This window comes from Psittacula echo (genome assembly GCF_963264785.1).
Source record: "Psittacula echo genome assembly, chromosome: 23".
Lineage (NCBI taxonomy): Eukaryota > Metazoa > Chordata > Aves > Psittaciformes > Psittacidae > Psittacula > Psittacula echo.
This window is the reverse complement of record NC_137748.1, coordinates 4372827-4395004: the sequence shown is the minus strand read 5'-3', so window position 1 is coordinate 4395004 and position 22178 is coordinate 4372827. Positions and strand designations below refer to the sequence as shown.

General features: G+C 59.0%; 4 protein-coding genes across 7 annotated transcripts; 1 reads left to right on the top strand and 3 right to left on the bottom strand.

The window, feature by feature from the left end:
- Nucleotides 1–1740: 1740 nt before the first annotated feature.
- On the bottom strand, nucleotides 1741–4280 carry VPS25 (vacuolar protein sorting 25 homolog). Its single transcript, XM_080633578.1, has 6 exons — nucleotides 4152–4280; nucleotides 3906–4051; nucleotides 3767–3820; nucleotides 3384–3472; nucleotides 2914–2989; nucleotides 1741–2397 (listed from the first exon to the last, which is right to left on the bottom strand). The coding sequence occupies exons 1-6, from the start codon at nucleotides 4196–4198 to the stop codon at nucleotides 2285–2287; spliced, it is 525 nt and encodes a 174-aa protein (XP_080489704.1). The 5' UTR covers nucleotides 4199–4280; the 3' UTR covers nucleotides 1741–2284.
- Nucleotides 4281–4504: 224 nt separating this feature from the next.
- Nucleotides 4505–7301, bottom strand: RAMP2 (receptor activity modifying protein 2). 2 transcript variants are annotated; one of them, XM_080633299.1, is made up of 5 exons: nucleotides 6746–6882; nucleotides 6455–6604; nucleotides 5430–5546; nucleotides 5247–5349; nucleotides 4505–4943 (listed from the first exon to the last, which is right to left on the bottom strand). In XM_080633299.1, the coding sequence occupies exons 2-5, from the start codon at nucleotides 6513–6515 to the stop codon at nucleotides 4688–4690; spliced, it is 537 nt and encodes a 178-aa protein (XP_080489425.1). In that variant the 5' UTR covers nucleotides 6516–6604; nucleotides 6746–6882; the 3' UTR covers nucleotides 4505–4687. The 2 variants fall into 2 exon arrangements, with proteins under 2 accessions (XP_080489425.1, XP_080489424.1); XM_080633298.1 differs by having other exon boundaries at nucleotides 6455–7301.
- Nucleotides 7302–8172: 871 nt separating this feature from the next.
- Nucleotides 8173–9595, bottom strand: LOC308229336 (uncharacterized protein; the record flags this gene model as incomplete). 2 transcript variants are annotated; one of them, XM_080633297.1, is made up of 4 exons in its annotated part: nucleotides 8173–8555; nucleotides 8844–8870; nucleotides 9005–9143; nucleotides 9462–9595. In XM_080633297.1, 3 exons carry the CDS (start codon nucleotides 9084–9086, stop codon nucleotides 8173–8175), a joined length of 492 nt encoding a protein of 163 aa, XP_080489423.1. The 2 variants fall into 2 exon arrangements, with proteins under 2 accessions (XP_080489423.1, XP_080489422.1); XM_080633296.1 differs by lacking the exon at nucleotides 9462–9595 and having other exon boundaries at nucleotides 9005–9281.
- An 816-nt stretch (nucleotides 9596–10411) lies between these two features.
- EZH1 (enhancer of zeste 1 polycomb repressive complex 2 subunit) lies at nucleotides 10412–21740 on the top strand. 2 transcript variants are annotated; one of them, XM_080633334.1, is made up of 20 exons: nucleotides 10412–10474; nucleotides 10990–11110; nucleotides 11605–11733; nucleotides 11853–11972; nucleotides 12988–13108; nucleotides 13680–13853; nucleotides 14716–14818; nucleotides 15077–15240; nucleotides 16054–16145; nucleotides 16830–17010; nucleotides 17192–17388; nucleotides 17730–17821; nucleotides 18310–18350; nucleotides 18733–18858; nucleotides 19826–20004; nucleotides 20557–20652; nucleotides 20947–21028; nucleotides 21166–21246; nucleotides 21474–21558; nucleotides 21666–21740. In XM_080633334.1, the coding sequence occupies exons 1-20, from the start codon at nucleotides 10464–10466 to the stop codon at nucleotides 21724–21726; spliced, it is 2256 nt and encodes a 751-aa protein (XP_080489460.1). In that variant the 5' UTR covers nucleotides 10412–10463; the 3' UTR covers nucleotides 21727–21740. The 2 variants fall into 2 exon arrangements, with proteins under 2 accessions (XP_080489460.1, XP_080489459.1); XM_080633333.1 differs by having other exon boundaries at nucleotides 21474–21740.
- Nucleotides 21741–22178: the final 438 nt, after the last annotated feature.

The following is a 22178-nucleotide window of genomic DNA, read 5'->3' as shown; positions in this document are numbered from 1 at the left end:
CTGTGCTGGCTCTGGTGTCCCAGTGCTGTGATTACACCACCAACCATTATGAAGTGCTGAATAAAGATAAGGAAGCCAGGTTCAAAGGGCTCTTGTTTTACCTGCTGCAGGAGCTGAGCTCACCCTCACCTCTCTGCAGAGGGAACAGCTGCTGCTGGGAGCTGGTCCCACAGGACCCCATGGGTGCATCCGGATGCGACCCTTTGGAACCAGCCAAGAGGGTGTGGGAAAAGGAATATTACCCAGTGTCCGTTCTGAAGGGGGGACATGCTCTTCCTCCTCCTCCCACTAAGTAAGCAACTAAGTAAGGAGCTGAGAGAAGTGAATCACTGCCAGGACTGCATTGGAAAGAAAAAGGCTGGTTTAGGCTTATCTAATGTCACATCAGCCATTTCCTAGGAAGGGAGCAAATTTAATTAAGAACACAGATTGACTCAAGGACAGTCAGGTTACACACAGCACACGCAACACAATGCTGAGGCATCCGCATCATGCATACAGAGAGCAAGGAACACAAACATCCCCAGCCTGGCTGCTAAAGGCTCCTTATCCGAAGCAAACCTAGAGCAGCCAGCACAGAAACATGGATGGCTACAGGGATACAGGGAGAGTGCAGCAACCAGAGCGGGAAGGACTCTGTGTGGGTGGCATGGAGAAGAAGAGGCAGATCTTGGACACCGAAACAAGCCTAGGGCAGACACTGGTAGCTGATGGTTCCTCCCTGGCGGCAGAGGCAGGAGCCCCATGCCCACTGTGGGGACACCCCGCAGGGCTCTTGGCACAGCTTTTCCTGTGCCATCCTGATCACTCACCTCAGCCACCGCAGGGCCAACGGTCTCCAGAAAGGATCAGACACATGAGCCCAGTGTGTCAGCGGCTCGTGACAAGTGCTGCCGGTGCCTTTCTCCAGTGGACAAGGGCTGTCACACAGGAATTCACCAGCACAGAGAGGAACCCTGGGCACCAGCCACAGCTCTGGCCATGCCCACATGGAACCAGGACACCCACCGAGCTCAGCTCCATACAGGACATTTTCCCATGTCACCACCCCACAGACTGAGCCTGACTCCAGCATCTCATCTGCACTGACCATCGCTCACCGCCCATGAGGGCTGCAGCTGAACCAGTGCCAAGTCATCCTGCAAGGGCAGGACAGGCCGCCCAGCGCCGGCTGGGACAGATGGATGCAGCGTGCTGGGGAGCTGGATCCCGAGAGCGACCACACTGGGAATGACCAAAGGTCGCTGCAGCACAGAACCCCACCTGTGCCTGCAGCCAGCACCCAGCGCTCGGGTGAAGGACGGGCAAGGCAAGTGTGATCCTGGCACAGCTTCCCCCATCAGCAATTCAGGATTTACTGGTCATGGACTGGGTGGTGATTTCTGACAAGCTGGGCACTTCGTTATCAGCACCGGGAATCTAAGACCTTAGTCATATCCTGCACCAGCCACTGTTGCACAGGCTTTACCACACACCTCTGCAGCAATCCCCTCAGCTATCAGCAGTCTGCACGTGGAAAAGGAGAGTAAATGTTGCCCTCAAGACAGGCAGCCCATGGTGCTGGTATGTGGAGAAAAGCACTCGTGCTGTCCGCTTCCCACTTGGGAATGCTGTGCAGTGTTCCCAGCACGCTGCCACGCTCCACTGGTGCAGTAAGGAAACGTGGCTGAAGGGCAAGAATCTGGTACACTGCTCGGTTTGGTTCCTGATGTTAAAATAAAGATAGACCAAACCATCCAGGCTGCTCTATAAATACAACTCGTTTTAATTACTCCAGATTAGTTCCTTGGCAGCCACCCCACCCCGCTGCACAGCCTGCTCTGCAGCAAGCACGGATCATCCTGCTGTTGAGGGCTTCCACAGCGCAGTAACAACCAGCTTCTTGGGCTCGCTCCCACCCTGGCAACGCCGTCTGGCTGCAGAGCCCAAGTACTGGGCAGCAGGAGGGAAGGAGCTGCCCTGCGAGGCCCAGCCTGACGAGCTGAAGAGGCCACTCTGTGTCCCTCAGGGACAGGGATCAGCAGCGGGAGCAGTCCCAGCTTCTCACTTCTGGGCCGTCCCTCTCTAGAGCAGCTTTAACCTCTCAAACACAATCAACAGGGAGAAAAGACAAGAGGATCTCTGAATGTTTCCAAGCCGTGTCTTTGGGAGGCTTCGCAGGTTCTCCTTGCCCCAAGATGTCCCAAGTGTGCAGCTGCTTCAGCCACGGCTTGCACCCAGGCCAGGAGAGCAAACCCTCACAGAGAAGTGCTCCGGCAGCCAGGGCAGAGCCAGCAGGCTCCTATCAGAAGAACTTGACACCTCGGCCATCGTCCAGCGTGATGATCTCAGCCTTGTGCTCTTGCTGCAAGGCTTGCAGGGCACGGAGCAGCATTGCCTCATCCAAGCCATGGAACTCTAGGGAAGGACAGAGATGCCCATCAATAGCGAGAAGAAAATCACATCAGGAAACAAGGAGGCTTACAAAGCCCACCACGGGCTGGCGGCAGCGAAGCAGAGGGCTCTGAGGAGCACCTCTTAGACCCCAGCACTGTAACACTATGGCAAATCTGGAGTTACACACTCATCCTGATGCTGCTGCATCAGGAACAAAGCCTGAAGGTCAACAGAGAGGAGGGAATGAGTCACAGCAGTCCCAAAGGCAGTGCAAGAGCTAGACACAAACCCAAAGCACTGGTACCTGGTGCCAGATAAGAGTTGGGGCGGGGGGAGGTGTAAATGCAAACAGTGAGAACAAAGGGAGATGTTCATACAGGGCTGTAAAAGAGTCTTCAGAGGGCCATTCGCCAGTGGTGAGCAATAAAACCCGTGGACTTGCATAAGCAATTCAAAAACATTTAGTCTATAAAACTACAATCTTGCCATCATCAGCATGCTCTGAAAACCTGCTTCAAACAAGACACACGACCTTACCTTCGTTCTCTGTATCGTCTCCACTGACTAATTCATACAGTGTGAATACAGAGTTGGTCAGGCCGTTCTTTGACACCTGGAAGCATAAAAGCAATATAACAAATCTCACCCATGTGATTGAATACCCTCGGCATGACCTCTCAGTGCAAGTGAAATGGAACACAGACATCACCTGATGAGCAGAAATACCCTGGAAACACTGCAGGGCAGTGGGGAGCCAAGAAACAAAAGCTAAGGAAACTCAGGAGGTTCCTTTCCCTGCACCTCTGCTCTCTCAGCCACGTATTTCACAATAAGGACTTGTGCCATGCGAACACAACTGCACCTTACAGCAAGTAAAATGCTGTTAATGCCCCTGTGCTTCGCTGCGACAGAGAGAAACAGGAGAAGAAAGGTAAAAGCAGCGAGGAAGCAAAGCAATAGTATTCCAGTGGTCCCAGCCCTCCCGCACACTGCGTCTGCATCCTCACCCACTGATAGATGAGCTTGCCCCATTCTTCTGGTCTCCTCCACATGATCAGAAAACTGGTTTTGTTCTTATCCAACCATTCCAGGTTTCCTAAAATCCACAAGGAAAAGGGGTTTAACCAGGGCACAAGCCTACGATAAGGATCAAAGCCACAGGTTTTGTGACGTGTGCTGGCCATGACACCCCAGGCGCTGCAGGCTCCCGCCTCTCCCCATCCCAGTTCTGTATTCTCTGCGGGTATGGGAAGGAATTTGTCCTTCGGGCCCCTCTTCCCCGTCCATCCCAGCAAGGCAGGGCCCTGGACCGGCCCGCACAGAGCCCACACAGCGGCTGCTGCCCTTCCCGCCCCCCGAGCACCGGCCGGCAAGGACAGACGGCACCCACCGTTCTTACGGAGCTCCTCCAGCACCACCTGGATGGATTCCAGCGGGAGCTTCCCTGGGCGCGGGTTAAGGACACGTTCACCGGCCGCGGGGAAGGGGGTGCGGGGAGGGCACGGGGCGCAGCGGGCCCCAAAGGATACGCTGCAGGCGGTGGTTGGCGAAGAGCGGGCTGTCCTGCGCCTCCCGCACCGTCATGGCGGGCAGCCGGTGCCGCTGGCTGTAGGCGAGCGCCAGCGCGCACCAGGCCGAGAGCTGCTTCTGCCGCGTCTCGCCGTTGGGCTGCAGCCTGCGGGGACTCCGGTCAGCGGCTCCGCGGACCCCTCGCGGCCCCGCTCCCGCACCCGGCCCCGCTCCCGCCCAGCTCCCGGTCCCGGTGCGGCGCTCACGTGAAGAACGGCGGGAAGCTGTACTGCCAGGGCCACGCGAAGCTCATCGCCGCCACCGGAACCGCCGCCGCCTTCCGCCCGGCCCGGAGCGCTTCCGGCCCGCCCCGCCGAGCCCCGGCCCCCGCGAAACCCCGCCCCATCTAAGCTCCGCCTCCTCCGTAAGCCACGCCCCCCCCTCTGAGCCGCGCCCCGCGTGGCCGCCGGTGGCCGGGCTTCTGCCGCTGCTCGGTGCTCGGTGCCGCGCCGTGCGCGTTCCCCGCCCAGGGCTGCGGGCTCCAGGCGCGTCCAGCGCTGCCCCGCGGGGCCGTGTCAGGGCCGGGGGCAAAGAGCACTGCAAGAACCCGTGGCACGTGTAGATGGGAAAAAGCGTTTAATCCCCATCCGGGAGCAGGGGGGCTGCCCCAGCAGCGTGTGCCGGTAGCCCCGGGACCCCCCCCCGCGGAGGCCTCCCCACCCCCGGGCGGGCAGCACATGCACGGGACACGCACGGCCGCTGCCCAGTCTCTGCCCGCCGTGGGACGGGGCGGCCGGAGCCGCTAGGGCTGGGCCTTGCCGTCCTTGCTGCGCCAGATGACAAGGGTGACGAGGAAGGGGATGAGGCAGATGGGGGCGATGATCATGGCCAGCAGCACATCCTCGGGCGGGTCGAAATAGACCTGGTGCTCCAGGGTGCAGTTGTGGAAGTAGCGGTGGTGGCTCTGGAAGATGTACTGCTCTGCCAGTGCATTGGGGTAGCCGTAGTGCAGGTGGTCAGCCCAGTCCTCCAGGCAGGCCTGCAGCAGGCTGTAGGGCCTGGGGAGAGAGCACAGGGTGCTGGGAGGGGATGGGGACACAAGGTAGCTGCGGGAGACAGAGAAGCTGCTGGAGGAGAAGGTGGCCCTGGGTGCTTTGGTCAGGGCTTTGCCCCGATCAAACACTTCCCACTGTTTTGGGAGCTACTTCCACCATGTGGCCCTGGGGATGGAGGGGCCACAGGCAATGCCTCCACCAAAGATTCCCCACATGCAGCTTCCCCCACCAGGACCATCCCCAGAGCTGGCCAGAGCCCCCCATACCCCTGCAGGGCTGCCGGGGGTGTCTCCAGCCAGACCGTACCTGCTGATGACTTTCCACTCGCACAGCTCTGACGCTGTCACGTTCCTCATCACTTCAACAAAGAAATCCCAGCACTTCTGTGTGAGGTTGGTGTACGTCTCCTCTGCAGGCAAAAGGACAGGGTTTATCCTGCTGTGCACAGCCTGCGCCACTGCCCGGCCCTGGCCAAGTCCCAACACTCACCCACGAGCTGCTCTGTCCAGTTGAACATGGCCATGGTCATGGGCGGGCTCGTCCTGGCATCCTGGCCAAAGCCCTCCACCTCGGCAACCACAGGGGACAGCCTGGTCCCCAGGAGCACTGTGGAGTGGGGGGGACAGGGTCAGCAGGAGACGACCACAACAGAGCTGGGTCTGCAGGAGAGAACTGGTTTGGGGTGTCCCTTGGGGCTGCAGGGAAGCGTGCTGCCGGAGCCCTACGGGCAGGGACTGGGGGGGCCAGCCAGCAGGCAGCTGCCCAAGGGCTTGGAGGGGTGTCAGGGGGCTGTGGGCTCTGGGCCACAGTGTGAGGGCGGCCGTGCCCCCTGCCCATGGGGAGCCACCGCAGGGGCTGCCCCATTGCTCCTGATGGCTGCGTTGCAGCTGGACAGGGCTGGGGCAGGAAAAGGAAGCTCTGGCCACAGCACGGCACTGCCGGAGAGCCCCTCCACCCGCTGGCTGCCTCACACGCAGCACTGCCTGCCATGGGCACATCCTGCCTGGAACACCAGAGCCACACAGACTGAGGAAACCGTCCCGTTCATCTTCTGCCCTCGGCCTAGGGCTCACGGCATGAGGCAGCAGTGCTGGACGTGTGGTGAACTGCCCTGCTGGGCACTGCCTGGGCCTCTCATGGGGAGCTCCTTCATAGCCACGGGGTAATTCTGGGCTGGCACAGCGGTAGCAGCAAGGGCAGCCTGCCACGTCCTGCTCTTTGTCCCTGACAGCCCCTTCCAGCCTGTCTCTGCCCAAGCACTTGTGGTGCCACAGCTCCCGTCCCAGCCCGGGGTGTTGCGGGGCTCTCCAGCCGCTCTTGTGGGTCATTTGCCAAAAGCTGGGGGGTGAGTGTGGTGGGGGCTGCGCCACAGCACCCATCGCCCGCCACTGGTCCCTGGCCACGCAGGCAATGCTGTCCCCGCTGCCCAGGCTGGGCTGAGCCGAGATCCTGGCCCCGGGCCCCCGTCCAGCATGATGCGAGGCACCGGAGCCTCCCGTCCCCCTCGCACTTACCCCAGAGCAGCAGGACCCCTCCAGAGAACCGGCCGGAGCCCATCGGCGTGCACGGTGCCATCCCGCAGAAGCCTGCGGCTGACGACCGGGACAAGTATTTCAATGGAAATAACAGGAAGCAACTCCTTTCCTCTGACAGGGGCAGTTTGACTACAGGAGACGTGTGAAAAATGAGATTGCTCAGCGCTGCTTTAAAGCGGCTCTCCCGGCGGGATCCCGCCGCCGTGCGGGGCCAACGGCCCCTGCGGGCATCGCTCCCGCACGCCGGCGCCCGGGCAGCCCGCGCCTCACCCGGCAGCCCGGAGGCTCCGCTCCCCGCGCCGCACGTCCAGTTTTACGAGGCCGCTATTTGTTTACTTGTGTATTTCTCTTTAATCCTGTCTGGGCTGGGTTGTGAAATCCCTCGTCTCCTGCGTGGAGGGCAGGCAGCCCGGCAGCGGGGGGAGTGGACGGGGAAGCGCAGTGTCCCCGGACAGGCGCTGCCGCCCGGGCTCAGGGGACCCGCAGCCCCGACACCGCGGCTCCTGCCTCCCCCGGGGCACCTGCCCCATGGCCGGCATCGCCGCGGTAGCCCCGGGCCCCTGCCTCAGCCAAGGAGGATCGGGCGGCGGCGTGACCTGCCCGCGGTGCGAGGCCGATGCAGGCGGGGAGGTGGGGACAGGGCAGAGGCTCGGCCGACGTTACCAGTCCCCGGCCACGCCGCCTTCCTCCAGCACCGCCCTGTCCGCGCCCTTCGCTCCTGGCGCCGCTCCTGCCCGTGGGGCCCGCATCCCCCCGCAGCAGCGCTGCCCCGCGGCATTCCCACCCCAGGACCAGGCTGAGGCCGAGTGAGCTCATTTCAACCCCGGCCCAGGGCAGAGTGTGCGTCCAAAGCTTCCCCTTTAACAACCCGCCCATGGGATGCACTGAGTGGAATCGGAGCGTGATGAAGCGCAACTCGGAGGGACCCTCCCTGCTGCAGAAAGATGATCTTGCCGGGCTCTGCGCTCCCCGGCAGAGCAGCCTGACCCTGCACCACCGCCCCGCAGCAGCGCGGGACCTTTCATGGGCGAGCGGCTGCATCTGGAAGCCATCAGGCCCTGGCGCTCTGGGGGCCGCAGGATTGGAGCCCCCTGGTCCCGCTCTGGGTTGGAGCCAGTGAAGCCTCCGGCTGGGCGGCAGGAGCCTCTGCCAGGGAGACACCCAATGATCTCAGCACAGCCCCGGGGCTGGGACGGCTGCCCTGTTCCTGAGGTGTCCGGAGGGGATGGGCAGGGATGGGATGGGCAGGGACAGGAGAGTGGCTGCCAACCAAAGCTTGGGGCTCCCCCATCCCCAGCCTGGCATCCCCATCTCTCTGTGTCAGCTGGGGAAAGGGCTCATCCCATGCAGAGTCAGGATCCCAATCCCCTTCTCCTGACTCTCCCCTGCTTCAGCGCAGATGCAGGTATCCAGAGCCCCAGGCTCAGTTTCCCCCTCCCCAGTGCCACAGGACCCACTCCATTCCCAGGGATGCCCAGACCCCCATCACTGCTCTGCCCTGTCCCCTGTGCTCCCAGCCCACCCCTCAGTTCCCAGGGCTGGGAAGGAAGGGGTAGATGCTGGCTCCTCGCAGGCATGGGGACAGGCAGGGGCTGGGGTGTGAGCCCCCTTTGGGGCTCTGCTGAGCACGATGGCTGCTGCAAGGGGCACGAGGCAGCTGAGCCCCACAGCCACAGCCACAGCCAGCCCGGGGGGCATCACGCTCGGCGGGGGGGGCTCGGCCCCTGTGCAGTTGGTGAAGTATTCAGCATGAACCTGCAGGAAGAAGGCGTTGAGGACGGAGCTAGGCCAGGGGCAGGAGAGGAGCTGGGCCAGCAGCTGGGTGCAGCCGGTGAGCTCACTGTAGGCGCTGCAGGGGGGGCAGAATGAGGCCACGTCCACCGTAGTGACCCCACTCTGGGTGTGCATTCAGCACCACTGGGACCGGCACTGACCCACCTGCTGATCTGGTCCCAGCAGCAGCGGCTGCCCTCAGGGGTGGTCATGAGGGTGGCGTGGAAAGGAGCCCAGCAGTAGAGGGAGATCCAGTCCTGGTAGGTGTCCTGGCAGCGAGCTGCCCCCCCCAGCACCTCCGGCAGTTCTGCAGAGCACCGGCCAGAGCCTGGGATGCCCCCCCCACCTCTCCCTCCGATTTTGGTTTTGAGGGGGATGTCTGGGGTCACCCATGGGGAACGCTCCCAGCTCTGCCCATTGTGGGCCCATCTGCCATATGGGAGTTCAATGCGTGGCCCTGGGGGTCCCCACTGGGGCTGCCTACGGCCATGAGGGTCTTGTGACCTGGGCCCTTGTGAGCCCCAGAACAGATCACAGGAGGTCTGTGGGTGGGTGGGGAGGACAGCCAGGATCGCAGGAGGGCAGCTCTACTCACCGTCCTCATCCAGGTACACGTAGTAACCTGGAAGGAGAGACAGTGCTGTCAGCGCCAGCAGGACCTCCGGGACTGTGCAAGGGCAGCAGAGCCCACGGCTGTGAGGATGCTGCGGCAGCTGGGACCAAAACCATGCTGGGACTATGGCATCAGGGTCTTACCTTCATCCTCGAGGTCCCCATCCTCTGTGTCCCCACAGCCTGCAGCAAACAGACACGGGGTGCTAGGGCTGCACTGGGGCATGAGCTGGGATGCTCCGAGCACCTCAGACGTGCCGCCTCCTCCTCCTCCCAGGCCAAGCTGAGCAGAACAGAGGTGACTTGGCCAAGGGGAGGAAAGGGGAGCAGGAGGCTCCTGACTCTGCCTTGGCATTGGCAACAGAGACAGAACAGTTTCGGAGCAAACACCAACCCTGTGAGCAAACCCTGCCCAGAGCATCCTCCAAGGGGAGGGCAGGAGAGGACACGTTGGAAAGGAGGGGAGAAATGGGCCAGGGGGCCCTTGGGGACTCGCTGTCAGGCCAGACCCCGTGCCCAACCTCTTGGGCACCTCTATGCAGTCCCCTCGGCTGCTACCCCCTCGCCGCACCGCACAGACCCAGCTCCGGGCTGCTCTTACCGCGCTGGAGCAGGGCGAGGAGCAGGCAGCAGAGGATCCGCGCCCTGAGGAGCATCCTCCAGCCACCGGGCCCTCAACACCCGAGCTGGGGCTGTGCTCGGGGGTTTTATCCCCGTGCCCGGCCCGCCCCAGCGCTGCCCGCCCGCTCCCGAGCCAATGCCCGGGAAGGTCGGGGGGACGCCGCGCTCCCACCCCGTCTGACTCAGCAAAGCTCCAAGGGCATCAGATGCGGGCCCGGTGCGCGGCTGCGGGCGCGGGGCGGCCCCGCTCATCCTCCGCGGTCACCCCTGCGGGGCCGACCCCCCCCAACTTCTGCCGGCAAGCGGAGCCCCGGACCTCAGCCCCCGGTCCCCATTCAGCAGGGCCGAAGGGGAAGGACGCGACCCTCCCCGGGGCCTGGCCCAGCACCACCCGCTCAGTTCGCCGGGGCCCCCGGAGCAGGAAAGCCGCCGCCAACAGCCGCTTCCTGCCCGGCGCCGCTGCAGGAAGCTCGGGGCCCGCCCGGCCGCGGGGATCAGCCCCGCCATTGCCCCGCAGCGATGCGGCACCACGTCCCCCGCGTCTCCGGGCCTGTCCCTGGCCGCTTGGGGGCCAGAAGCGCAGTGGCCACCGGCCCCGGCTCCCCCCGGGCTCGGAGTGCGGCACAGCTGGGACAAGGACGGGCGCTGCCGAGACCGGGGCGGGCAGAGCCCGCGGGGAGACGGGGCCGCACGCACCCGAACGTGGGCGGGCACCGGGCTCGGAACCCCCGGGTGAGGCCCGTTCCCTGGAGCAGGTGCTGGGGATCTCTGGGCCGTACCCAGAGAACCGGAGCCCTGCCCGGGTCCTGCCGCCCCGGGCCCGGTGCCCGTGCGCCCAACATCCGCGTGCCCGAGCCCTCCGGTACCGGCGGCGGCGCGCGGGGGGGGGCGTGCCTATCGTGAGGGGCGGAGCTACTCAGGGGCGGTGCCCCTAAGGGGAGGGGCTGTCTCGGCGCATGCGCTGTTGCGCAGGGGCGGCGGGATGGCTGAGGAGTGAGTGTGGGGCCTGGGGGGGATCCGCGGTACCGGTAGGGGTGGGTGCGCCGGGACCCGCTCCTCTGCTGCCGTGGCGCTGGAGGCCTCGGCCCGCTCCGGTGTTTGTCACTGCCGCAGCAGTGCGGCCCCGCGGGGAGAGGCTCGGGCCCGGCCGGCGGGGAGGGTCGGTGGGAGCCCGCAGAACCGGCGCGGCCCGAGGCCGGACTCGCAGCTCACCCCGCGGCTCCGGCCCGTCCCTTCCCGGGCGCGGGAGCCGCGCCAGGCCGGAGGTGCCTCGGGAGCCGCCACCGGGCCTGGGCTCGGGTTCGATCAGCGCACGGCGCCCACGGGCTGCTTGGGCCTCTCGGTGCGCTCTGCGTGCTCGCAAACAGGAACTCGTGCGGGGTTACCGGGTTCTCCTTTCCGAGTTAAAGTCCACGATGCGGTCAGACCCCGCCGGCTCTGTTCTGATAGCACTTGGACAGGGTTAAGCTCCCCGTTATTTGATGTTCATTCCCTCTGCACTTCTACAGGAAAATGGAAATCGCTGCGCCTCCAACGTCCAAGTGCATCATTTACTGGAAGAGGAAAGTCAAGTCTGAATACATGCGCCTCCGGCAGCTCAAGAGGTTCCAGGCGAACATGGGAGCTAAGGTAAAGCCTGCTCTGGCTCAAGGGGCTGAACACCTCAGCTGATAGCACTTGAGCAGCTCTCAGGTGGGTGCTTCATGCTGTGGGTTGCTCAGCTGTACCCCAGTTAGAAGCTGAGGAGGTTGGAAGGGATCCTGCTCCCTCGTGCGGCGCTGTGTGTTGTGCTGGTGAGGTGCTTGTGCAGGTGCAGCAAAGGGGATTCATCTCCACTTGGTCTTTGAAGTCTCTCTGCTGGGGGTTTGAGGGGACTCTGCTGCTCCTCTCCTCACAGGCAGGGTTTTAGAGGAGGTTGGCTGGGATCAGGAGGTACCAAATGCTACTGGTTGTTGGGAGGATTTTAAGCTGAGTTTAATTTGAATTCCTTCTAACAAATATCATCAGTTTGAGATGTTCTGCCTTGCATGCACTTCTGCTACTCAAACCAACATCTCGTGAAGGGTTTTAGTGTTCTCAGTGTGATTTCTTAAGCTCTGAGTGCTGGTTTCCTCTCACTGCAGGCTCTGTTTGTGGCCAACTTTGCGAAGGTTCATGAGAAGACTCAGATCCTGAATGAAGACTGGAAGAAGCTCCGTGTGCAGCCGGTGCAGCTGATGAAGCCCGTCAGTGGGCACCCATTCCTCAAGCAGGTGTGAAGAGGGAAAGGGGCTCAGCAGCAGAAGTGTGGAGTGGAAGCAGGGCTCTGCAGGGAGCTGTGTGACTGGGGTTGGTTGTTTCCTCACTGCCCCTCTCTGTCCTCCTGTTCCAGTGTACAGTTGAGAGCATCTTCCCAGGGTTTCCTAGCCAGACGCTGTACATGAGGACGCTGAACACAGTGGCACTGGTGCCCATTATGTACTCCTGGTCCCCTCTTCAGCAGAACTTCATGGTATGTAGGGAGGCGCGGGCACAAGGGCTTGAGACAGTTTGTGTGTGGCTGTGGAGTGATTGGGCCTTCTTCAACCCACTTGTTTTAAGCAATGTCTGCTCTAAAGATGACGGAAACTGTTCATTTGGCTGCCTGTTTTGCTGTATCCCATAAAACAGCCTTGTATCTGTGCTGTCTTACCTGACTCCTTGATAGGGTCACTTATTTCAGAGGATCCATGGGGCAGATATGGTTTGTTGCTTGATGGTTTGGGGTTTTTTTCCCTCTTTAAGATTTTTCTTCCTTTCTTAATGAAGAGTTTTATTTCCTAGGCAGGTCCTTTCTTTTGTGACTGGGTTACCCTGCTGGTCTCATTGTAAGGGTGCTACTAAGGGTTAGTTCCTTTATGGTGGAAGAAAGGGAGTCATTTAATGCAGGTTTTGGTGGGATGTTGTTAAGAGATTACCTGTTAAGCAAGTAGCTGGCCTGTGCCTGGCCTGGCTCTTTGCCTGCTCTGGGGTGTGGATGTGTCCTTGCACCCTGTGGGGCAGCTGCATGCCACTGCGGACCGGGGCACAGTGTGAGACCAGTGACCGTAACGCAGAGCCAGCCAGTGGTGCCATGGCAATGGAGAGCCAGTGTCCTTGCTCTTGTGCTTAACATGAGAACAGCTCCTCAGCTTTGGCTGTGTTCCTCTGGGAGTGAGTTACCGGTTTGCCTTTTGCTGTTCCAGTTCTGTGCTCTGCCTGAGCACAATGTCTCTGACGGTTTTTGGTTGTTATTGCTGGCAGCGTGTGTGGTTCTGAGTTTCTGCAAGAGGTGGAGGCACTGCTCTTCTCTTTTAAGGCAAATAGCACTTTCAGGGGTCAGATTTATGCTGCTGGAGCGGGATAACAATGAAATGTCAGGGATGAGGCATCTGAAATTGCACCTTGGGAGGGTGAAGCTTTGCTTTGTGCTGTGGGTCTGCATGGGCAGAAGGAGCCTCGAACAGGCTGCAGGTGCCACTGCTCTGAGTTGTATCTGACCTCTGCAGGTGGAGGATGAAACTGTTCTGTGCAATATCCCTTACATGGGAGACGAGGTGAAGGAGGAAGATGAAACTTTCATTGAAGAGCTTATTAATAACTATGACGGGAAAGTCCATGGAGAGGAAGGTAAGAACAGTCAGCACTGCCGGTTCAGTCTCCTGTGAATAACATATCAAAGTAGTTAAGATGTCAAAAGGTGGCAGCAGTAACCAGCATTGCTGTGGGAGCTCTTCGAGCAGAAAACCAGGAGCATGCCTGCTGTTCTAGCTTGCAAGGATATCGTCCTGCCTTTCAGTATCCTGCACCGTTCTAGGCTCTTCTTCTGGAGCTCTTGTTCATGGGGGTTCATGTGCTCCGAGATGCTGAACAATTTGTTAGAAGGAGCTCAGCAGCTTTGCTTTGCTTGTGACCTCAGTCAAGGCTTTAATCAGGCTTTTCAGAAACGCAGAGCAGTGTGATTCCCTGCAGTGCTCCCTACCCTATCATAAAACTCTGTGTGGAGGGAGGAAAGCAGTGGAAAACTGGGGTGTCCTGTCTTCAGATGGTGCAAATGATGCACACTGCTCTTGTGACTCTCTAGCATTAAAATCCCACCTGTCCCTTCACAGCTGAGAGGTTCTGGCTTGTGATTTACCACCGTGAGGAGCGTGGAAGAGGATGGCACTGTCACAAGCTGGCTGACATCTCTGTGTTTCAGAAATGATTTCAGGGTCAGTCCTCATCAGCGATGCTGTGTTCCTGGAGCTGGTGAATGCCCTCAATCAGTACTCGGACGAGGAAGAGGAAGGACACAATGATTCTGAGGTTAAACAAGAGGATGGCAAAGAGGAGCTGCCAGTCACAAGGAAAAGAAAGCGAATTGCAGCGGAAGGTGGGTTTGGCCACAGAAACTGAGGTTCCGTTGGTCACATTTCCATCCTACCCTGCCTGGTTGTTAACGTGTTGCTGAGGGTAGTGACCAGCTTGGCAGGTTCTGGTTGTTGAAAGCAGTCGTGCAGTTGGTTGTTCTCACCATCCCCTTAGACAGGGTAAGAAGTCACCAGTTTAGAGTGTGGTGAGGAAAATTTAATGAGTCATCTGGAAAACCCTGTCAGGGTGAGGTGAGCAGCAGTGGGTGTTATCTGAGGAGGCTGTGGGAGCTCTGCTCCTGGAGGTTTCAAAGTGCTGGTCTGGCAGGCACCTGCCAGGGAGTTGGTAGGTAGATCCTATTCTGCTGCATGCAAAGGCAGACAGTTTCAAATCCCTTCCAGACCCCTTTTCCATGTATTTGTTCCTGTTCCCTCTCCTGTGCCACCTGGAGCTCTTGTTGCATAGAGATAGCTCTGGTCTGTGGGATTTTTCTTGTGTCCTTAGTGACCTTAGGAATGCTGACTGCTATTTTTGTCTTTGGTTTATAGTGATATGGGCAGCACAAATACCAGGACCTTTTTTAAAGGTAGAAAAGCATTGTCTGCAAATCCTGTTTTGGGAAAAACAAGCAGGTCCTTAAGAAGTCCTTAAGTGCTTAAGGAATCATTAGTGCTTCTGTGGGGATGTTACAGCTCTAAAGTGGCAGCACTGCATCTGGAAAGCCTTGGCCTAGCTGCAGGGCAAAAGGCTTATCCATTGTATATGGGATTACATTTCTGCCTCTTAAAACATAATCCTGAACACCTACTGGACTCGCTGTGGAAGAAGGAAAGACGTGTTCACATCTGGTTTAACTGAGGAATTGTCTCTCCTCCTCTTCTTAGGTAACAAGAAGTGTTCAAAGAAGCGCTTTCCGAATGACATGATATTCACTGCTATTTCTTCTATGTTTCCTGAATACGGCTTCCCAGAGGATATGAAAGAGAGGTAGATTTGTGCTGCACTTGTCTGTTCCGTGTCTTGGTGTCAGTTGAAATCTCTATGTCAGCAAACAGCGCTGTGCCCTGAGCACAAAGCAGAGCTCAGCCGGCTGCAGGCACCGCCAGCAGAGCAGCTTTCAAGTGTTAGAGGCTTTGGTTTAGCCTCCAGGTACTCAGGGTGCTGCTGCCCCAGACGGTCCCTGCTTGTGTTATGATTCCCACAGGAGGCAGGGGTGTGCATCTGTGCATGTCTGTGTGTCCACAGGTACCGGGAGCTCACAGAAGTGTCGGACCCGAACGTGCTGCCGCCGCAGTGCACTCCCAACATAGACGGGCCCTGCGCGAAGTCGGTGCAGCGGGAGCAGTCCCTGCACTCCTTCCACACCCTCTTCTGCCGCCGCTGCTTCAAATACGACTGCTTTCTGCATCGTAAGTGCAGGCTCGGCCGGACGCTTCCCTAGAGCCCTTCTCTCCTCGGTTTTCCTCAGTGCTTCGTGCCTCTGCCCACCGTGCTTAGTGTCTGTGCCACAGGCTGTAGAGGGTGGTGCCTCCCCGGAGGTTGCAGTGAAGCCTTAGGAGCTTACAGGTGCCCAGAAGCCTTTTATACAGACGGCTCCACTGGTTTCCTCAGACGGACGGGACCGACCTGCGTGGCCGTCCCGCTTTCACCGCTGCTCCGCGCTTGAGCCTCCAGGCGTTTGTGCCATGACCAGACTTCAGTCTTGCTTTGCAGAAGCTCATCAGGGAAAGCCATGAATGTTTCGCTTCCAAAGTCTGGACATGCCCCTGTGTTTTATTGCTTCACTGGAACTTACGGCTTCATCTTAGTCATGTTCCTGCGGTTTGTCCTGCCCAAAGCCTTTTGGATGCTGTTGGACCTGCTGTTTCCCAGGTCTAAGGGCTTCTTTGGAAAGTCACAGGACTCTTTCCAGTGAATTATTTATTAAAAGATGTAATATTCAGATCATGTGGTCTTTTTGTTTCAGTCTGAAAGCAGATCTTTTTCCTATGGCCTCTCCTTCCCAAGTGTTCCCCCACTGCTGCCGAGTCCCTGTCACGGGTTGGAGCATGGGTTGGAGTCCTGCCACCCCCTTCCCCACTGCCAGGAGAGCTGCTCGGGGCTGTTGCTGCCTGCCTCAGGCTCCCACTTCCCTTCGCTGAGCTCGTGCTGCCCTGTCCCTTGCAGTGTGTGGGGAGACTCTTGGAGGGTGCTAATAGTAAAGATAACTATTATTTTTTCAGCTTTTCATGCTACTCCTAATGTGTACAAACGAAAGAATAGAGAGACCAAGATCGAGCCAGATCCTTGCGGAGCAGACTGTTTCCTCTGGCTGGTATGTTTCTGCATTGCTGCTTTTGAAACCACAGGAGAAGTGGCTTGTCCAGCCCGGCCCTGCAGAGCCCTCTGGGTCCTTTTCACAGCCCTGATCTTTCAGAATTAGTTCTAATCCTCATTGGATTCAGGGAATCCAAATGCAGACCTTACCAGATTTGTTGTCTTAGCAAATCTCCAATGAAGGCTAAGCTCATAGGTACCAGATGGGAAATTGTGGTGACGAATGATTTCCTTGGGCCCTGTGGGGCGTTTGAAGAATGGAGTCCAGGTTAAAAGCACTGGGGGGGGGGAAGGCTTGAGCTATTTTAAATGCTCTTTCAGAGCTGCAGCCCAGCCATGTTATGGGGTGAGAGCTGCAGGGATGTGGGTGCCCGTGGTGGTGTCAGTCAGCTCCAAGATCCAGGGTGTCCTGAGGAGCCATGGGGCTGGAACAGAGGGAGAGGCCATGAGAACTTCATTGCAGGGCAAGAGGCAAGGGAGTGGGACCAAGGCATTTCTTCCAACCAGGCTGTGATGCTGAATGAAGTAGGAACGTGCAGTGTGGGCAGCTGCTGAAGTGAGCACTAGGGCAGGTCTTCGCCTTCTCTTGGTGGTGGCAGGGCTTGTCCCAGGCCCTGTGGAAAAGCCTTTTCTGTATTCCCTGGTCACCTGCCACCTGCCTTGTCTTCTGCTCTGGTTGCAGGAAGGAGCCAAGGAGTTTGCTGCGCTGCACAACCCCAGGTCCAAGTGCTCAGGCCGGCGCCGCCGGAGGCACCATGTGGTGGGTGCTTCCTGCTCAAACACCCCAGCTTCCACCGTCACCGAGGCGAGGGAGGGCGACAGCGACCGAGACACGGGCAACGAGTGGGCTTCCAGCTCCTCAGGTACGTTGCCAGCCCGGGGGGCTCTGTCATGGGAAGGTGGGACGGTGCCTCCGGTGCTGCCTTGCAGCAATGGGCCAGTGCCACCATCCCAGCAGGCACTGGGCACTGCTGAGCTCTGCTGCCTGGGGGTGGGTGCGTTCTCTCACGCTGTACACGGTCCAACATCTCCCATTCCTGCCAGAGGCAAACTCCCGCTGCCAGACGCCCACCAAGCAGAAGCTGAGCCCGGCCTCCTCCCAGCTGTTTGCAGTGGAGACGCCGCAGGAGCCCGTTGAGTGGACGGGAGCTGAGGAGTCGCTCTTCCGTGTCTTCCATGGGACCTACTTCAACAACTTCTGCTCCATTGCCAGGCTGCTGGGAACAAAGACCTGCAAGCAGGTGGGGGCCTGGGGAGCACAGCAGCACCGCAGCTTCCCTGTTGGTTTAATTTCTATGCAGCAAATCGCCCCGAGGAAGGTGTTACATCAACCTTTGGTGGAGCTTAGTGTTACTTGGACCAGCCTGGTTGGCTCCCTGCAGGGGGGTGGGTGATGGCAGGGTGGGTGCTCCTGAATCCCAGCCAAGAGAAGCAGTGGCACCCGTGGTCAGTGGCACTGGGCATTGCCTACTGGGACTGGGAGCCCCCTTGTGTGTGTTCTTGTGCTCCTGTTTATGCTTTACGTAAAACCAACTTGAGTGCATTGAACTTTAGTCGTCTTTCTCCTTCTGTTCCCTTGCAGGTCTTTCAGTTTGCAGTGAAAGAATCGCTTATAACAAAACTGCCAACAAACGAATTAATGAATCCATCCCAGAAGAAGAAAAGGAAGCACAGGCAAGTGTTGAACATGCTTGTTTTGTTCTTAAAATGCAACCAGATCCACTGCTTTCTGTGCCAACGCATTCCTGGTAATCCCCATCTGGCTCCCATGTGCGCACACATCCCACTGTCACACAGGGCTGCTGGTGCTGCTGACCCCAGCCTGTCCCTGCTGCTGGGGGCTCTGTGGCCCCAGACTGGAGCCCCACAGGAGTGGGCAGTACCACGGGAGGGTCGGTGCTGTGTCCTCCCAGCAGCCATAGCTCCCTGGCTCGTAATCTCCTGTGTGTGTGCTGATCCCTGTGTGTCCAGTATTATTCTGGCTCTAGCATTTGCCTTAAGTAGCTGCAGCTGCATCATTCTCATCTTTCTTCTGTTTCTGGCTGCCTGGTGGTTGGTAATGCTTGAGGCTGGAATTGCCTGTCTGCTGTGCCGACTGCTTGTGGCCGGCTCTTCCCAATGGAGGCTCCCGTGTCCTCAACCCCTCTGTGCTTCTCTCGCAGGTTGTGGGCCGCGCACTGCAGGAAGATTCAGCTGAAGAAAGGTAACGTTGGCTGTGGCTGTGTCCCACCGGATTCACAGGGAGCTCTCTGATCACACAGCCCCATGGCCGCGTCTCCCAGCCCTGCTCCTCGGGGTGCCATGGCGCTGGTGCTCCTGAGCCTGGCCAGAGCCTCTCCTGGTCTTGCTTCCACCATAGTGGAGGCTGAGGTTTGGTGTCTGGCCCGGCTGCTGGGGGCAGAGCAGTTGTGGGTGCTGGTGATTGCAGCTGTGTGCCTGTGGGTGCTGGATGCCACTGGGCTCCCTGCCCTCTGCAGGCACATGGGGAGGTTGCAGCTTCCTTGCTCCAGAGCCCTGCGTTTGCTGCTTTTCCTCGTTCCTGTGACGTGCAGCTTCTGATCCGGGCATTTCTCCTCTTGCTCTAGATAATTCGCCTACCCAGGTGTACAACTACCAGCCTTGTGACCACCCCGAGCACCCCTGTGACAGCTCCTGCCCTTGCATCATGACTCAGAATTTCTGCGAGAAGTTCTGCCAGTGCAACCCTGACTGTAAGGAAAAACCTGGGACTGGGGGGTGGGAAAGCATCCAGCTCTCCTGGCACCGGCCAGAGGGAGGGTGCGGAGCCGCTATTTGCTAGAGGCTTAATTCCTGCATTCGCTGCTCTGCCCATCTGCAGCAGCTCGATTTGCAGCCTGCTGAAATCCAAAGGGAAACTGTTCTGTGCTGCCCCGTGACTCAACAGCTGAGATTCGCCCTCTTGTTAGGGAATACCCGTCTGCATGCCTGTATCCAACATCAGCAACCAGGGGTGATGCTGCGGTTCCCTGAGAGCAGGATGTGTGGCCAGCAGTTAGGGTGGGAGTTGGGTCACTGCTCTGCCGTGGTTATTTTTCTTCTCTGGGCTTGCATTCCCAGCTCTGCAATGGAGATAACTGTACTTGTCCACATCAGTGTGGCTTCTGTGGGGGGGATTTGGTAAGGGTTATGGGGCTGGAAGGACCACAGGGTGACAGGGAGCCAGCTCAGGCTCCAGGATTCCCTTTACTGGTCTGTTATGTTGATATTATCAGAGCAGTTTACTTTCACCCATTGTAAGTGGTCCCAAGAGGCAGATCAGCATCACCAGCCCTGCAGATGGGAAGGACCCTGTGCATTTTGTGAGTGTGCACACAGTGTTTCCTGGTTCACTTCCAGCTCTGGTGCCCAGGCTGCCTCACATTCACCTCGACTCCTTGTGCTCCTGGCGAGTGCTATCCTGGTCACTTTGGGGGTAGGAAGGCTGGCTGGGGCCTCCTGTCTGCTGCCCAGAGCACAGTAGATGTAGTGCTCTTCATTAGCACAAAGGCACCTTCCTTATGTGTGCACGGTGGTGGGCAGGAAGCATGGCCCTCAGTCACAGGCTTAGTCCTGAACCTGCCCAAGGGCCTGCCAGGCTGAGCCCTGGCTTGGGAGGGACACTGGGGCAGGGACACTGAATGGCCCCTGGGTGCAGAGCCCTGTGCTGTGCTGCTGCAGGTCAGAACCGCTTCCCGGGCTGCCGCTGTAAGACCCAGTGCAACACCAAGCAGTGCCCGTGCTACCTGGCTGTGCGGGAGTGCGACCCGGACCTGTGCCTGACCTGCGGGGCTTCAGAGCACTGGGACTGCAAGGTGGTCTCCTGCAAGAACTGCAGCATCCAGCGGGGTCTCAAGAAGGTACTGCCAGCATCAGCTGATGGTGGCGTCTGCCTCGGGTGCAGCTGGTACCAGCAGAGCCCCGGCTGCGCGCCACTGAGGAGCTCTGGAAGAGAAGCTGCTCTGAGACTTTTGTAGCACTTAGCCTGTGGTAGGGACTATGGGTATGGAAATCAAGAGAAGGGAATTGCATGAGGAAGGGTTGAGAGCAAGGGAGTGTAAAACGTGACTCCAGGGAAAGGCTCAGTCCTGAATTCAGGACAAGGGATTGCATATAGAAAAGACAAAAGTTCAGAGAAGGATACAAATTGGTGGGTGTCAGGTAGTGTGCAGCTCCAGTCTAGTTGGTGCTGTGACACCTCAGTGTGGAGGGAGCTGTGTGTCCCCTTAAACCAGGGGATGCTGCATAGAGACTGGTTCCTCTTCACTCTGTGATGCTGTGACCTTGAGCGTGGCATTGGCTGTTCCCTGGTGTGTGCCGGGAGGTGCAGAGCTCCTTGCTCTGTGGGATCTGTGTGCTGGGAGTCATGGGCCTGCTGACCATGAACTGCTTCCTTTCCTCCCTGGCTCCAGCATTTGCTGCTGGCACCGTCGGATGTTGCTGGCTGGGGGACCTTCATCAAGGAATCTGTGCAGAAGAACGAGTTCATCTCCGAGTACTGTGGTGAGGTCAGTGCTGCTGCCCGTGCCAGGGTGCTGTGCTGTGTCTGACCAGGTTTGGAGGCTGAATCTTGTACTGTTTGGGACCTATCACAGTACTTTGTAGGCCCTCCACCACGGAGGAGCATGTCAGGTACATGCTGCTCCTTGGGACCCCAGCTCCATTCTCTGCTCCCTCCCTGGAGCCCTGGTGAGCTCCAGCCACTGGGGTGGGAGGGCAGGAGGGAGATGAGTCCCACTCCTCACAGCACCCCTGGATGTGCCCTCGGGCACTGGGTCTCTCAAGGTGCTCTCCTTCTCCAGCTTATCTCACAGGACGAGGCTGACCGGCGAGGGAAGGTCTATGACAAGTACATGTCCAGCTTCCTCTTCAACCTCAACAACGGTAACTGGCCGGGGGCTGTGAGGGTTGAATGAGACCCGGGCAGCCTGGCAGGGGCTGGTGGCCGGGTGGCAATTGCAGCCCCTGCCCAACAGGCCTGTCCATGCTATAGTTTGAGGCTTTTTCTGGTGTTTTTCTAGATTTTGTTGTTGATGCCACCCGCAAAGGCAATAAAATCCGCTTTGCCAATCACTCAGTGAACCCCAACTGCTATGCCAAAGGTGAGACATCCCAGCCCAGTCCCACCTCGGTGGGTGGCTCTCTGGGGTCCTGTTCAGCTCTGGGATTGCAGCGGATTCTCTGGGGTTCCAGGTTGTTCTGAGCGTGGACAGAGGCTCCTCTCTGCAGCGGGTCCCATTCCTGCTGGCGTGGCCAGGCAGGGCTAAAGCGCTGCAGGAGCAGTGGGCTGCAGCCACAGCCCCGTGTCTCTGATGTCTCTTTGTTGCAGTGGTGATGGTAAATGGAGACCACCGGATCGGGATCTTTGCCAAGAGGGCGATCCAGGCAGGAGAGGAGCTCTTCTTCGATTACAGGTACCTGGGGAGCGCCTGCTGAGGATGGGGGTGCAGGGTTGGCCCCGCTTCCTTGTGGGGAGCATGGGGGGGGTCACTACAACAGCTGTGACTTTCCTGTCTCATAGGTACAGCCAGGCCGATGCCCTGAAGTATGTCGGCATAGAGAGGGAGACAGATATCATCTAGGCTCCATGTGGGGCGGTCCCTAGCACACCCTGCTGCTGCACCTTGTAAGCAATGCCATGTTTGCTTCACGCTGACATGACTGCTGCTCTTCCCGTTGCTGAGTGTGTCACAAATGCTACTTCCCCCCCAGAGAGAGACTCGGGGCAGGAGTGTGAGTGGCTGCTGCCAGGGGCAGCTTTGCCAGCGCTGGGCAGGGGCAGGTGCTGGAGCTCTGCTCTACTCACCCAGGCCAAGGCTGGGGCTTGAAGCCAAGTTGTGCTGCAGGAGCAGAGACAGCCCCAAGGTCTCTGTCCATTTTCCATTGACTGCTGGAAGCACAAGAGCGAGTGTGGTACCACCCACACCGGGACCAGCCCTGTCCTCTGGGCTCGGCTCCAGTCTCAGGTGCCTCCTCTCGCTGCTCATTTTGTCCTGTTGCTGGGGACAGCGAGAGGGTTGAAGCCATAGAGATG

Excerpts from the sequence above, each read along its gene's own strand:
- VPS25 (XM_080633578.1), bottom strand. The coding sequence starts at position 4,198 with ATGAGCTTCGCGTGGCCCTGGCAGTACAGCTTCCCGCCGTTCTTCAC. Across the intron at positions 3,821-3,905 it reads CGCCAACCACCGCCTGCAGC|GGAAGCTCCCGCTGGAATCC; the intron begins GTATCCTTTGGG and ends ACCCGCGCCCAG. Across the intron at positions 2,398-2,913 it reads AGACGATACAGAGAACGAAG|AGTTCCATGGCTTGGATGAG; the intron begins GTAAGGTCGTGT and ends GTCCTTCCCTAG.
- EZH1 (XM_080633334.1), top strand. Across the intron at positions 13,109-13,679 it reads GAAAGTCCATGGAGAGGAAG|AAATGATTTCAGGGTCAGTC; the intron begins GTAAGAACAGTC and ends TCTGTGTTTCAG. Across the intron at positions 20,653-20,946 it reads TCTCCGAGTACTGTGGTGAG|CTTATCTCACAGGACGAGGC; the intron begins GTCAGTGCTGCT and ends CTCCTTCTCCAG.
- RAMP2 (XM_080633298.1), bottom strand. The coding sequence starts at position 6,515 with ATGGCACCGTGCACGCCGATGGGCTCCGGCCGGTTCTCTGGAGGGGTC. Across the intron at positions 5,350-5,429 it reads CTGGACAGAGCAGCTCGTGG|AGGAGACGTACACCAACCTC; the intron begins GTGAGTGTTGGG and ends TTTTGCCTGCAG. Across the intron at positions 4,944-5,246 it reads GAGTGGAAAGTCATCAGCAG|GCCCTACAGCCTGCTGCAGG; the intron begins GTACGGTCTGGC and ends CTCTCTCCCCAG.